This window comes from Polyodon spathula, chromosome 6 (assembly GCF_017654505.1).
Source record: "Polyodon spathula isolate WHYD16114869_AA chromosome 6, ASM1765450v1, whole genome shotgun sequence".
In the NCBI taxonomy this organism is placed as follows: Eukaryota; Metazoa; Chordata; class Actinopteri; order Acipenseriformes; family Polyodontidae; genus Polyodon; species Polyodon spathula.
Genome location: NC_054539.1, coordinates 57071697 through 57088143, shown reverse-complemented (window position 1 = coordinate 57088143; position 16447 = coordinate 57071697). Strand labels below are relative to the sequence as shown.

The following is a 16447-nucleotide window of genomic DNA, read 5'->3' as shown; positions in this document are numbered from 1 at the left end:
CTTCATATATATATCAGACTGTTCCGACTCAATGTCCAAGGTGTGTGTATACGTCAAATATACGGGTATATTGGTATTATTATTTCTTATATGTTTTCTTTCTTCCAGAACTACTGCCACTAACAGGCTCCTCAAGTACGGCCTCAAGTACTGCATGTAATGCATGCCATGTAAACCTTACTGAATCCATAATTACTGGTTAGGTTATCAAAAGTCGAGGTAACATGGGTTCCCTTTCAATTCGAAGATGGCCACCAAAACATTGTTATGGGATATACGTCTGCCTATTGGTAGGTGTCACTGGGCTCTTTCTCTCAAAGCTGCCGATAGGCCCCCTCCCCTCGGTGACCCCCTCGGTCCCACCTATTGAGGGAACATGGGTTATCTAGTGGGCTAAATAATAGAAGAACCTCACTTTGAGATGTATGTAGACTGGAACTTTGGAATTCAGCTATGTATGGTCTTCGGTATTTGACTTGTAAAATGAATGTGCTCTGTGCTTGTTCTCACAATCTCTGTGGCCCGGATTAACATTCAAGCAGTCTGCCCATTGCTACAAGTTACTTTTATAGGCATTTCTAAATGACCACCTACCAGTATTCACCTATTAATGTTTTTTTTTTTTTTTTAATTATATAACTGGACATTTTCAGAGTATATATGCTTCCCACTGTTTTAAGTGCCATTTCATTTTGTAAAATGTAATATTAATGGGAAAATATTTGAGTCATTTAGTTTATTATATTTGAACTAAAGATTCAGATGTAGTTCTTTATGGCCTTGTCCCAAACCACAGTCATGTGGCTGCCATCACAGTCGCATTTTGAGGTTGCCAAGCTGCCCACAAATTCCCATGGCAGGACTGCCAAAAACCTTTATTCGTCTTTTGCCCGGAACATATTTAGTCTTGTGACTTAAACAAACATGAGGTTTTCAAGTGTCAGCTCACATTGTTGTCTCTTTTGTCAGAAAACTCTTAATTGGTCTTTTTCTGTTAGTTTGCACTGGTGTCTCAATTACATTGATGACACAAGATTGCTTTCAGCATGGTATAATCAACTGTGTAATTATTTTTTATGAGATTGCAGTGAGACAACAGTTGTTGTTAGTTTTATACCTGTAAATAAAACTCTGTATCCAAGCTGAACTTCACTTCCCTAAATTTAAACTTCATTTCTGTTAAAAAAAACAAAAAAAACAAATGACTTTCCTAAAAAATACTGTGTATTCTTATATAATAATAAAGTCTTGAAGTAATCTTCTTATTGCCATTTTGTTACTTCAATGTCATTTATAAAGACATAAAAAGGGTAATTGTATAGGCCTGCTGTATAACCTTCTTAATTTTTGTAAGAAAATTGGATCCGTTTGGCAATATCTGCATTTCCGCGTAAATCCTTTTTAAAAAAAAAAAGAAAAAAGAAAAAATGTAAGCATTGCAAACATTAGCTTTTTATCCAAGATGTGCCTATAATTGTTGCTAATGGTTTCTGGCTTTGAAAAACATATCTTTGTGTGCTACCAAGAAGCTTTACAGTATATTTACAACATGTAACAATTTAATGTTAAACAGTATTGGAATGAAAATAGTTTTGATTTGGGATTTTCCTTGAAAAGCAGCAACATAGTTAATGCATTAGAAATAGATGAAGTTTTGGGATTATTGCTATTATTCCCCACAAACTTTGCTTTTGTGACCAGGACAGTGATATTTCAAAATATCACTATTTCCAATGAGAAAACGGGTGCTTTTGTGTCTTTTCATTCACATAAAGTCAGAAAAAAACAACATATGAATCCAAATTAACATGTATTTATACTAAAGTAATACAAAAATGACTACAAAAGATTTAGAAGTGAGTAGTTTTTCGAGATTTACGATTATACTGTAAATTTACAAAGTGAAAGGGTTTGTGTTGGGACACACAGATGCCTTTTTACAGTTGTTTAATCTACTAAAGATTGTTTTGAATTTGTAAATACATATTCCCAGTGAACATAAATAACACTTAATTCATTTTTGTAAACTAAATGTAGCTGCAGGAGCAGGAGGCAAGGGTGTGGTCACAACTACTGTAATCACAAACATTGGTTTGTGATGACATGATAACCAGCAGGAAGCTGGAACAAATATGAGAAGCGTGGCATTTTGGTGTAGTCGCTAAATATAATTTCTCACATTTTACATCCAATAATATAATTGCACATTCAAGGATATTGTAAGCATATATCTTTGTGCTAGCCTTTGGCATGCATAAAATAAATAGGTTTTTAAAATCGCTATCATTATTTTTAAATGATGCCTTTTCCCTGTTTTATTCCTGTTTGTCAATAAACTGATGTATGTTGTCATTTAAAATATTATGAAATCTATGGTATTCAGGGGTCGCTCCAGAAGTAATTCCTAGTGGGGCTTAGCATGTGGGGAGTGGAGCCAAGGAGAACTTATTGGGGTAAATAAGCTCTGACAACCCAGGGCAACCTCATTTTTGTTTTTGTACTGGTTGTTATCTCTGAAGTCATAATCATGACTGAGCTATAATATAAATACATACATTGCTAATGTAGCTGATCCTGTATATTGTGCTTGTGTTCTTGTGAGTGTTTTATATGAGGAAGAACTTTAATCAACACATGCTAACTATATACCACACAAGGCACACACGCAGAATAAAAAGACAGCATTTGTTTTACAAGTGAACTAATTATATTACTGTATTGCACCAAAATGTAAATGAAGAATAAAACACATTTGTTGTTTTTAAAAATTGTATAAGATTTTTCACTCTGCAAAATTGCATGTTCAACTTTCCAGTTACAATAAAATGATGTGTTGGAACTTAAAAATAAATAAAGTAAAAGCTCCCTGATGCCTGATTTTGAGAGTGTTGAGTGATAAAGCTCTCAATACAAAAAAACACATTATGGTTTGGGTAAAACTTTTTTTCATCAAATCTAATAATCAGTTTTCAGAACATTTAGCAGTAATTGTCCACTAATACTGTTCAAAACTTGGTGTAATTTCAGTAAGTCTTCCAGCACTAAGGAGTTACACTACCCTAGGGTAATTAAATAAACAGCTCTATATATATATATAAAATCACCTAGTATATTAGATCAGAGTACTGCCATGTTATTTTTCCTAGACTTGTATACAGGTCTGCAGTGTTGAAATAGTTCAAACAAAATAATTCGCCTTGGGGCCATTGATGCAAACTGTGCTACATTCATGCTGTTCCTGGAATAAAAAAAACAAAACTGTCCATAATTCTTTGTGCTTTTTCAACCAAGATGCAATGTACTGCTGCTGCTGTCACTTTAAACAAATTACAAAAACAGATTTACATGATTTGCCTACATTGTTAAAAACGTCTGCCTACTAGTACAATGCATTAGACACATTGGTTACAAATCTGATTAGCTGCGTATTTAAACAAAATGTAAATTAATATTTAAAAAACAAAAGAACACAAACCTGATAATAACTCATGAAAGTAAACTGGTTTATATTAATTATTACCGTTGTGTCTGGTTAATGTATTTACCTGCATCCCAAAGACATAACTCCCTGGATTGCCAGTGCGCTGAATTTGAACCTGAGTTTTTTCACATCAGTGTCACAGCCTAATGCTTACCCCCGGCTAGCTTTCATCCCCGTGAATATTAGGCTAATTCTCACTCCCATTAATTCTTGGCAGGCTAATTCTAACCCCATGAATTCAATCAGTGATCAACCCATTGATCTACATTCTGAATAAATAAGATCATATTTTGGGGGGCCAAAGTACTTGTGTGATGGTGGGTTGCTCTTTTGAATATCTGAACAGAATAAAAAATCTGGACAGAATAAAAAAGGCAAAGAATGCACCACTCCAATTCACTCTACATTATTTCACCAGTAGCTTAATTTGTAAGGCTTGAAGTACATATACATATATATAGTGCCTATAGAAAGTCTATACCCCCTTGATCTTTTTTCACATTCAAGCTCTGTTAAGTTCCTTGGGAGTGTTAGTGGAAAGAAATCTTCAAGTCATGCTACAAATTTTTGATTGGATTTAGGTTGAGGCTCTAACTGGGCCACTCAAGGACCTTTCCTTTTTTGTTCCTTAGCCACTGCAGTATTGCTTTGGCTGTGCGCTTTGGGTTGCTGTCATGCTGAAAGGTGAACTTCTGTACCAGTTTCAGCTTTCTTGCAGAGGGCAGCATGTTTTCCTCTGTACTTACTTCTCTGTACTTTGCTCCATTAATTTTCCCTAATATCTTGACAAGTGCCCCAGTCCCTGCCGATGAGAAACAGCCCCATAACATGATGCTGCCACCACCATGCTTAACAGTAGAGATGGTGTACCTCTTTGCATTTAGGCCAAAAAGTTCCATTTTAGTTTCATCAAACCACAAAACTTTTTGCCACATAGGTACAGAATCTCCTGAGTGTTTTTTTGCATACTTCAAACGGGATTCAAGGTGGGCTTTCTTGAGTAATGGCTTTCTTCTTGCCACCCTACCATACAGGTCAGATTTGTGGAGTGCTTGGATATTGTTGTCACATGCACACTTTGACCAGTCTTGGCCATAAAAGTCTGTAGCTCTTGCAAAGTTGCCATTGGCCTCTTTTTAGCCTCTCTGATCAGTCTCCTTCTTGCTCGGTCATCCAGTTTGGAGTCTTGGTGGTGCCATACACCTTCCACTTCTTCACCTTCAATCATCTTGCCTATGCTCCAAGGGATATTCAAGGCCATTGATATTTTTTTTTATACCCATCCCCTGATCTGTGCCTTTCAACAACTTTGTCCCGGAGTTCTTTTGAAAGTGCCTTGGTGCTCATGGTTGAGTCTTTGCTTTGAAATGCACTACCCAGCAGAGGGAACCTACAGGAACTTCTGAATGTATCCTGAAATCATGTGAATCACTACAATTTAACACAGATGGAGGCCACTTAACTTGATGTGTGATTTTGAAGGTGATTGGTTACACCTGAGCTAATTTAGGATTGCTATTACAAGGGGGGTGGACACTTATCCAACCAAGCTATCCAGTTTTTATTTTTAATTCGTTTTCTACAAATTTCTAGAATATTTTTTTCACTTGGAAGTTGTGTGTATGTAAATAAAATGTTTTTGTGTACACAATGTGGAAATCAGCAGTGCTTGTCTAATCATTCAACAGTTAAATTAAGGGCTGAATGCCATTGTTCTGGCCTATTCATATAAGAGCATGGAAAGAAGTTAACAACATTGCTCATTCAAGATATTCTATTTGCTTGTATGGTGATGTCATCACTTCATTCTGTGCGCAAATTATTCATGCATTAGCACTTCCAAATTTTTGTTTGAAAGAAGCTTTTGAACAGTACAATTTTTACTTGTGTCCAGTGTAGCAGCCAAGTTTAAAAACAGTTAAAGCTATGTATTCTTTCAAAGTTAATTTATTACTTTTTAAATATTTCGCATTGAGTTCAAGATCTATTTCTGCAGCCTGATCAACTCCATCCTATCCTTTTTAAAGCAAAAATGTATTGCTGTGCATTTCTCATGGGATGTATAATAGATGAATTTCTCTGAGGAACTGCTGAGAACATTCCCATTATCAGTGGGATGAATTTTATAGTTAGATGAATCGAGAAAATGATAAGGTGGAGGTCATGTATTTTTTGGCATTCTCCAACTTTGTTTTCAGGGATGAAATTAGATTTTAAGTTAAAGAAGAGAGAACATGTTTTATGGATAATAACCTTTTTTTTTTTACTGTGGCAGCCATATTTATAAGCCGACAGGTTTTATTTTTGGGCATTAACATTTGTATATATATATATATATATACCTTATATATAGATATATATTATATTATATAGATATTTCACTATATATATATATATTTATCTAATATACTGAATAATCTTATATATATCATTAGAAATCTTGTAGAACGTTGAATAATATGATTCCTCTATGTTCATACAAGTGTAATAGTGTTACAGAATGATTTATCGTCTTAGTAAATAGCAGAAATAGGTTCTTTACAATCATTTAAATTGTACCATGTACATTTAAAGTATGCAAAGTGTTTAGTAATCGTCATTTCAGTACTCTTTGCAGGATAAAATTTTGGTATGCAAAACCACACCGTTAAAAAATTTTTTTTACGGTTAGACTTTTAAAAATTTTCCTTCGAAAGCAATTTGTTATTAACAGGACATCATCAAAAAGACTTAAAGCACAGGTTTCTAGCCGTTTTTTCTCCAGAAAAAGTAGAGAAAATCTTTATGGGCGAGTGACACCGATAGGAACCGAATGAAGAAAAAAAATGGCGAAAAAAGGCGTGTCTCCTAGCCTTATGCACTACAGAGATAACACGGACATAAACAAAGGAGAGAGCTGCTATAGTAATCAAATAATGACTTGGATCGCATTATTGAGGAGTTTGATGATGAAACAAATGATCAGGAGAGGATTTATCAGTATGCACGTCTATAAAGAAGTATGTGAAAATACAGCGAACAAGGGGTGGGGCTTGGCTGGAGATACAGTACCGGGTGTCCTTTTGTGATTCACTGCCTTTTAAATCTGTTTTACTCTGAAAAAAAATATTTTAAACAATGTGTGTGAAAATAAATTAGACCTGACGCGCCTGACAAGAGCTGAATAAATGGACTGCAAAGGGTTAATAAAAAAAAACACCTTTTCAGAACTTTTTCCTCAGCATTTATAATGAACTGCAAATAATAAATTATATCTGTTTTCTAATAATATCCTATCCACGCAACCTAAACCACAGTCAAAACACATCTAAGCCATGTGATGAGCATTCATTGTATAGATTGTATGGATCTAGAATTTAAAAGTATGAAAGTTAAGACCCATTATTACGACTACGATTTTGGCACAGTGATTTTCAATACATATCAAGGGTGGCAAAAAAAGAAGAATTTACAGAAAATTCACCAAATAATGTAGTTGTATTCAAAGAATTCCTGCTGTCAGGGAAGCTTGAGGCAGAAGATAGCTAGTATGACTGGCACTAGTGAAAGACAGAAGGAAGCTAGTGACAAGAGGACAAGCCTGTTGGACGCAAAAACGAAACTCCAAATTGGGACCTGGAATGTAAGGACAATGCTGGACACAGCAAGAACAGCCCAAGTTCTTAAAGAAATGAAGACATACAAATTACACATTCTAGGAATCAGTGAATGCAGGTGGACAAGTCTTGGGAAGTGCATCACCTCGACTGGGGAGACAATCCTGTATTCTGGCAGAGACAAGAACCATCACCCCGCTGGAGTTGCCTTGATTCTCAAGAAAGGGATCGGAAAGTTACTGGTACAATGGAAACTAATCAATGCCAGGTTACTTAGCAACCAATGCTACTCAACAACCAACGATGCAGAACCAGAGGAGACTTTCTATGCCACACTACAGGTAGAGAAAGAGAAAGTATCTGCACACAACGTCCTCATTGTCATGGGTGACCTGAATGCAAAGGTGGGGTCAGACAACACTGGAAGAGAGAGAACCATGTGTACCCAGGGTTGCGGCACCATTAATGAAAATGAAGAAAAGTTGTGTGACTTTTGTGGTATGAACAGCATGGTGATAGGTGGAACCATCTTTAAGCACAAAAACAAACGCCAGAGACCAAAATCAAATTGAGCACATCATGATCAACAGGAAGTGGCAGAGATCATTGCTGGATGTCCGCGTTAAAAGAGGAGCTGACGTCGGTAGTGACCACCATCTACTCCAGGCAACGATCAAGCTAAAACTTAGGAAGGTAGACTTATGCAAACAGTCAAGACAAGAGCACTTTAATTTACATATTTTGAGGGACATAACGCAAGCTACTGCCTTCACAGTAAAAGGAGAGAACAGGTTTAAAAGACTAGAAAATAAACTGTCACGTCCTGAACAAATACACAAAAAGTAGAATGACATGAAGGAAGCCTATAATCAAATCAGCAAAGAAATGCTAGGCATTAAAACAAAACATCACAAAGAGTGGATCAGCACCGCCACAGTGGAAAACATACAAGAAAGAAAACATCTTAAAAACAAAATCAATCAAACCAAGTCTGAGAGACTAAAGGAAGACTTTGAATACAGTACAGTGACGTGAACAAGGTGGTCAAGAAGTCAGCCAGAAGTGACAAAAGAAAATATATGGAAGATCTAGCAAACAAAGCAGAGACAGCTGCTGCCAGACATAGCCAGACACAAGATGAGCACGGTGTATAGAATTACGAAGAAAATTTTGGAGATACCCACTGCAGGGTAAACACCTCTGTCACAGATAAAGATGGAAAGCTATTAACCTCTGAACAGGAACAAGAATAACGACGGACAGGGCACTTTAAGGAAGTTCTAAACAGACCAGACCCTGAACATCCAGTAAACATCCAACCGGCAGAAAGGGACCTGGACCTTGAAACATTTCCACCAACAAGTGAAGAAATCAGAGCTGCTGTATCCACAATGAAAAACAACAAAGCACCAGGAAAAGACTCGCTCTGAAGAAGTCTTCAAGGCTGTCCCAAAGGCAGTAGCTGAAATCCTACACCCTCTCTTTAAGATATTAGAGGAGGAAGAACTGCCAGATGACTGGTCTCATGGGAAGACCATTAAATTACCTAATAAAGGAAACTTAGCAGGTTGCAGCAACTGGTGAGGAATTACCCTGCTCTCAATACCTGGCAAAATTTTCACCAAGATCATCATGACCCGGATGAGCACAATTGTTGATGGGCTTCTCCAAGAAGAACAGGCAGGCTTCAGAAGAGGAAGAGGAACAACAGAACACATATTTACAATGTGTAACATTCTAGAACAGTGCAATGAGTGTCAGAGAACAATCTTCATCAACTTTGTGGATTTCGGAAAGCTTTTGATAGCGTGAACAGGGAGAGCCTTTCATACTAAGGCACTACGGAATCTTAGAAAAGCTAGTGAAGCTCAAGAACTTCTACAAGAACTTCACCTGCAATGTTGGAAACTTGTGTCATGTCAGCTTTCTTCTTTACTGTGGCCATTGTCTTTGTCACGAAAAACACAACCCATTATAAACAGACAGGCATCAGATGGACCCTCCTCACCTCTGTTGTGGAGCTGGACTATGCTGATTACCTTGCCTTGACATCTCACACCAATGACCAAACACAGAGGAAGGCTAACACCCTAGAATTGCATGCCAAATTGATCGGCCTGGGGAAAGCTAGGATGGCATTTGCAAAATTATAACCTTTGTGGAAATTTTCTGTATATTCCCAGTAGACCAAACAAAAAATATACAACAATAATGTCCTTTTTGTACTACTCAATGGATCAGAATGCTAGTGTGTGACACAGCAGGATACAAACAAATTCCAAAAACCATGTCTATGAAAGATCTTACAAGTATTTTGGCTCAACACAATCTCCAACCACAGACTACACAAACATCGGCACAATCCTAAAAAAGAAGGTGGTGGAAATGGTTTGGACACATCTCCAGAATGGCTAGCAACTTACCAGCAAAAACAGCGCTGACATGGACTCCAGCAGGGAAGAGAAAAAGAAGCAGGCCCAGAACAACATTGAGATGGACCATAGAAGAAGAGCTGAAGGCTGCCGGGCTCACATGGGGTATGGCAGCAAAGAAAACAGAGGAATCTGGCATAGTCTTGTGCGAGCCTTATGTGCCAGCCTTATATGCCACTCGGCACGAAGAGGATAAGTTAATCTGCGACAGAAGAACCAGGCTTTAGACTTTTCCAGGATTCTGAAACAGCATGTCAGAAAGAAAGCCTCCAAGTCATTAAACTGTTCTCCAATGCATTTGTTCTTATGTCACTGACTTTTTTTTTTTGTATTTTAGCTGTCATTCATTTACATGTTTGCTCACTCAGCTATCTCATTCGCTGACTACATGAATGTGTTTTACATCCGTTTCCAAGATTTCACAGACTTTATTCAAATTCATGATTTTCATGACCTCGTAGCCTTACTCATTATTATTCCATTTCAAACAAACACTTGATTCTACAACACCTAAAGAGGTCAATCTTGTTCGGATGCTACATCACAAATGAGACTAAAGTTTAAAAAAAACAAAAACATTTCAGCACCATGTATTTTGTTCCTACAGGTATCCTTTTTACAGCAAGGAAAAGGCTAAATGAATTATAACTTGGCAGGGAGTATAAGTTACAAATCTGTACAAATTGCATGTGCAATTAACTGCCTGCAGTTCCTTTGAAATGTTTTACAATCTAAAGCAGTCAAATGGAATGTTATTATAAAGTGTTACTTACTATGACTTCAGCCAAAACCTGTATAATTAAAATCCTATTTTTACAGGAAGAAAGTGTTAAGAACATACCAGAAACGCTTTTCATGGGTATTTAGCTGGTCAAAACATTTCCATATACCGTATATGACTGTAGTGTTGCAAATGCAGAACATTCGCTTATGTATTTTTGAGGCAACAACTGTTATTTTGGAATGTCTTGCCTGTTTACAAAAATAGTAAGGTGCTCCCTTAGGTGTATTGCCATGCAATTGAACTTTAATAATATGCGATAGCTGTTGGCTCAAGCATAAAGGACTTTGCAGTAATGTTCTTCAAAGAAGTAGTAGTAAGAATGTTGCACTGGAGCACCTTGTGTTTGGTCCAGTTTACTGTTTCCAATTCCATATCAATGAAGCCAATTTAACTAACAGGCTACACGCCTAATGAACAGTATTCCGAATGGTCTACATTTCAAAGTGTAAAACACTATACATTACAAACAGGTTGTCAATGGTGACGAAGCTCAACCATGCAGTTGGATTGTGTTACAGTACTTATTTTTCATTTAGGAGTGATGTTTACAAACATCGGCCCATCAATACTTATCCGGTTTAAATTAAGTTTTTAGCAAAAAAAAAAAAAAAAAAAAAAAAACATTACTCCATTCAAGTTTGCTAATAAAAAACCCTATTTCTGGTTTACAGTAGCGACTGTATGGTGGTTGGTTACAGTGATGTAAATAAAATAAAACGTTACCTCAAGAAATGGTGCAAGCACCAGGGCCTTCATATGTCACACTTTTTTTTTTAAATTTGTTTTTGCCTAATACCTAGAGAACCACTTATCCACTTAAAACCTTGCAAAGACATTCTTTACTTTGGTTATTGGAAATATCAGCATCTGGGTATATATGAAGTTCTGTCCATATTACCTTGGTCACATTTATTTTGCATTTACATCTTGGAATAGAGTTCTTGGAATAGAGAAAACAATTGCTTGACTTAGAAGTAAAGTATATGAATAACTCAACCAAATGTTTTCTTGGTTAATTATAAACAGGGATTGTTATTTTTGTGTTCTTTTCCAGAGAGACAGAATTTGTGGTATTTTAATGCACAGCTGCAATAGCAACTTATTTGTAGACCCTAGAAACTTGAAAGTTATTTTTCTGTTTATTGATTTTTGTGTATGACTCAAATTCAACAGTTGAAATCTGTATTGTTAAACTAACCAAATTATTAACACCTGCACATTTCTATTATAGGCATAGTCTGCCAGATTATTCACCAGATCACTGAATTTATCTAGCTAGCATGTCCAAGAGGGGAAACAAATCTGGTATGAGTATATATTTTATTAGATAGCTGCCATGTGGACTTGTATTCCACTGTATCGAAAATTTAAAAAAAAGCATTATTTAGCCAAAACAGCATAGTTTCAGGAAACTAATAATTGAGAACAACATTCAGATATGTATGTGCATTGTAATAAGAAATGTACTTCAGTTCCCATACAGTTCCTAAACATGTAATTAAGTGAAATATATTGGTTTTGTATAGTTGCTTTGCTGTATATTATATATATTTTTTCCTTTTGCAGGGCATGGCCTTCTCCTTGGAGGAGAGGCTGCAGCTTGGAATCCATGGCCTCCTCCCTCCATGCTTTCTCAGTCAGGATGTCCAGGTCCTGAGAGTGCTGAGGAACTATGACATGAAGAAGGATGATCTGGACAGGTGGGTGGGATTCTGTCACCTTGGCTTAGCAAGGAGCAATCTTGGGATCCCCTTTCTGCCGTGGGTTGAGACAACACCAAACCTTTTGTAAAAGGTTTATGCACGGTGAAACCTCCCTATTCAGGACAGTTAAGGGACCAACAGAATGTGGCCTCAGGGTGGGCTTACTTGAAACATCTCAAAATAATTGTCAAGGCGGCTTTATATTGCTGCCAATAGGAGCATAATTGTGAGGTGGTCTTTTTACTGAATTGGCCTTAAATGAGGTTTAACTGAACATTCACTAATTCTGTCTGATTATCACCATATATTGGGCCCATTCACATAACCTTTAAAGGTTGTTTTAAGGACTATTATTTTAATGACTTTTTCTTGTGTTGAAGAGTTAACGTTCACTTACAGTAAGTTGTACAGTTGGAAAAGGTTTCATGAACGATAAACCTGGTTTTCATTAAGTAAAATAGTCTTGAAAAAACAGTCCTTAACAAAACATTCCTTAAAACAGTTGTTCACATTTTGTTTTTATAGCCCTGTATGTGCTCTGATTTAGCACTCATGGATATTCGGTATGTCTTATAAAGTTGCTGGCATATTTCACCCTTGGGACAGTCTCAGAGAAAGCAGCAAGGTGGATTTCTGTAATGAAGCCAGTATAAAAAATGACTATTAGCACTAAGGGATGAGTTTGCCCAAAGGTAACATTTACTGTACTACTGAAAATGCAAAATTTGCTGAAACAGTAATAGATAATGAAAAACATGTATAATAGTAATAAACAGACAACAAATAAATTATTATGCACATTCTGAGGGTATAAAGTACACCTTTAACTGATGGATTCAATGTGACTTTTGCTTTCATTTGGATAGTATTGTTCTTTTTACCTGAACCTAAGGGAAAAACATGTGATGGAATTCTTCAAAATGTTTTTACAGGCACATTATCACAGTTCTTATCTGTTTGTTCAGATAAGAATTTCATCATTGTAGGGCATAGTTGGGTTTTTGTTTTAGATTCTGATTTAACAGCTCCTATTCCACAGCACACCAACCATTAAAAGGGGCTAGTGATGTTTTAAAAACAGTAATAATTGAAAGATAACTAGCAGTTTTTAAACATATGTTTTTGAAAACCTTTCCACTTTTGAATAATAATGTTAAGCGTATTAGCCAGTGCAAGCAACATGTTTTAGTTGTTCTGTTTTTCCGTCCAACTGTTTTATGTGTGCGTGTTGGGACCTTATTGTATAAACTACTTGGTTAAAATCAGCTATGCATTGCAAATTATGAAATACCGCTTGCAATATTAAGATTTCACTTTTCAACGCTTTTCAAATTATTTGAATATATACCCCACTGGGAAAATTCACAGAATACAGCTATGGCCAAAAGTTTTGCATGAAATACTGTACTACTATTATGGCTTCCGGTAGACTTTTGCAATAGAGTTTTCGGGCCCACTGAGGTTTTTTTTTTTTTTCTCACTTCAAGCTGTGACCTGGCAAAGGTCAACCTAAAGTGAAAAAAGTGACCCTGTGACAGGGTCTTCCTCGGGTCACACGCGTGGGTAGCCGCTGTTCAAGCATACAGAGAGACTGAGGTTGGTGTTGAAACGCCGGCACAGGCGCGCAGGATTTATTAACAACAAAAAGAAAGTGAAAGTAAAATAAAGGCGGTCATGTGACGTTACCAGCGATGGTAACGCACAGAGGACAGATACAGAAAACCGTACAAAAAGTGCAAAATAAAACACAATACCCCAAACTGTAACTCAAAAGGTGCCGTGAAAACGGCAGGCCTTGCAGCAGCCCCGATCACAGCGATCAACATGCTTTTATACTGACGCTCCGCTGAGACACGCCCACCTGCCTGCTGGAACAGCTGATTGCTTTCAGCTGCTGCTCCACGCAGACGGGTAATCGTCCCCAGCGGAGCGCCACAGCAGCTAAACAATTAAATCAATATTAACAATTAACACAAAAACATACAATAAACTACATATTCCATTGTGCAAGGCTTACGCTTTGCCACAGACCCTAACCAGAAAAATCACCCTGGGCTCAACTTAGACGCTGCCCCCATATGCAGCAGCTCTGTCGACTCGTAATGAATAGGGCTTTCGAGAAAAAACAAATGCCAGGAGCACCTAACTCACTTTTGGCAAGTTGCCAGACCAGGGGTAAGTGACCAGTTTTATTCGAACTTCAGCCAAACCCATTACGCTGTTAGTTTTGCTGTAAGAACCTTATGGGCCACTCTTCCAAATTTTGTGAAACACTTTTGGTTTCAAGTCCCCCCTCTGGTCATTAACCCCCTCTGAAATTAGAATTTTTGTTATCCCTACCAGGATTAGGCCAAAATAGCTCACGTGGCGGGGCTTCAAAAAATCACCCAAAGATATTTTGGATAGATGTTGATGAGATCTACAAGAATCAAGCAAAACATTTTGGTACCTGCAGATTTTGGATTTTTGGCAGATTTTTGAAGTTGCATTTGTCATGCATTCGAGCATTGTTTATGGGCACTTTGAGGCTAAAGTACCACACAGTCATAACTGAACTGGCATTATTCTTCAATTTTGAATTGTCTAGGGTTAGATCTAGAGTAAGAAGTGACAGGTTGTGCTTCTAGTGGCACTAGCTTGGAGCTGAGGGATTATGAACTTGCATGTGAAATGTAGATTTCTTTTGTTAGAGTGACACATTTGAAACTAACAAAACCTCAATTAGTTGCGTTTTAAAAATACAGACTGATTGATAACCAGCCATCTGTCTGTTCAATTTTGCAGAAAATTATAGTTTTGTGATCAAAGATAATGCCCAAGGAATTCATTGGGACAATTCTCAGGCAACACTCCCTCTGTTTGTGTTCTACTTCCATCGGGACGGTGAATATAATCACATGTGTTGCAGTGACGAGTAATGCAATGCAACACTCCACATTGACAGTGTATGCATTTCAGAAGGAGGTAATTCCTTTGATCAAGAGGGAGGTTCTTGACTTATACATTACTTCAGTGACGGAGCTGCTAGGCAGTACAAGAATTGCAAAAACTTTGCCAACCTTGGCTTTCATCAGCAAGACTTCGGCATCACCGCAGTTTCAGCACTCTACGCCTACTTGTGACTGGGTGAAGATGTAAGCTTGTGACTGGGTGAAGATGTGTGACAATAAAATGTTCCCTGGAGAAGTTAAGAGCGTGAAGGTTATGCATCCTGCCGAACCAAACATCTTCAAGTGGCCCTTCCCCCGAGGACAGACTGTTCTATGAATGGAAGAACATTATGAAGAATAAATCTAGCTCCCTGTTCCAGTTCACACCCGCAATAATTTAAAATCTGCTGATTACTGAACTTGTGATGTGTGGTTTCTATAGCAGTTGTTACCCAACCACATTATGCATGCAACTTTTAAAATGTTTAAGATCCTTTCCTTTTTGTGTAGTTATATATTTGTCATAAGAACTGATATTTTTAGTTCGATTCAAGTAGGAGTAGACGTGAAATTCTAGTGTTGCTGGAAGTTGTTAACCATTTCAAGTTCCTTACGTTTACCATAGTAATCTATTTTTTGTGTTTTCTATCAGTTTGTATTTTTAAAACTTCACTAATTGGGGTTTTGATAGTTTCAGTTGTGTCACAGCAACAAAGAAATCTAAGTTCCACAAGCAAGTTCATAACCCCTCAGCTCCAAGCTTGTGCCACTGGAAGCACACCCTGTCACGTTTTACTCTAGATCTAACCTCAGACAATGCACAGTTGAACAATAACGCCAGTTCGGTTAGGACTATGTGGTTCTTAGCCCCTTTAACTTGGTAGAAATACCAAAAATTCAAATTTCAGAGGGGGATAATAACAAGTGGGGGGACTTGAAACCAAAGGTGTTTCACAAAATTTGGAAGAGTGGCCCATAAGGTTCTTACAACATTATTAACATTTCAGGATCCAAATCCCCTACAGGGTAAAGGGTTGGGCTGAAGTTCGAATAAAACTTGTCACTTACCCCTCGTCTGGCAACTTGCCAAAAGTAAGTTAGGTGCTCCTGGTATTTTTTTCTCGAAAGCCCTATTCATTACAAGTTGAACGAGGTTCTACACATGATGGTGGCGTCTAAGTTGAGCCCAGGGTGATTTTTCTGGTCAGGGACACTTTTTCACTTTAGGTTGACCTTTGCTAGGCCACAGCTCAAACGGGGGGGAAAAAAATAAAATAATAATAATGAACTCGGCGGACCCGAAAACCCCAAGGTGAATTTTATGAATTCTAGGTAATTCCAAACTTTTGGCCTAGCTGTACATTAGCCACCTTTCCATGGTTTTCTGGAAACACCCCTAACAATATGCAGTGTATGCAAACCAGGGGAATACATTGTTGCTGTAAAAAAAAAAAAAAAGGAAAAATCCATCTCTGATTTTCTGAAGGGGGAGAGATTGATTTCTAAGTTAGATTTGTAAAT

General features: G+C 37.3%; 1 protein-coding gene across 1 annotated transcript in view; it reads left to right on the top strand.

The window, feature by feature from the left end:
• Positions 1-16447, top strand: part of me1 (malic enzyme 1, NADP(+)-dependent, cytosolic) — a 148732-nt gene that overhangs the window by 54522 nt on the left and 77763 nt on the right. Inside the window, exon 2 of the mRNA XM_041253235.1 lies at positions 11860-11993. Coding sequence (XP_041109169.1) covers positions 11860-11993 — 134 coding nt within the window. The remainder of the gene's footprint in view (positions 1-11859; positions 11994-16447) is intronic.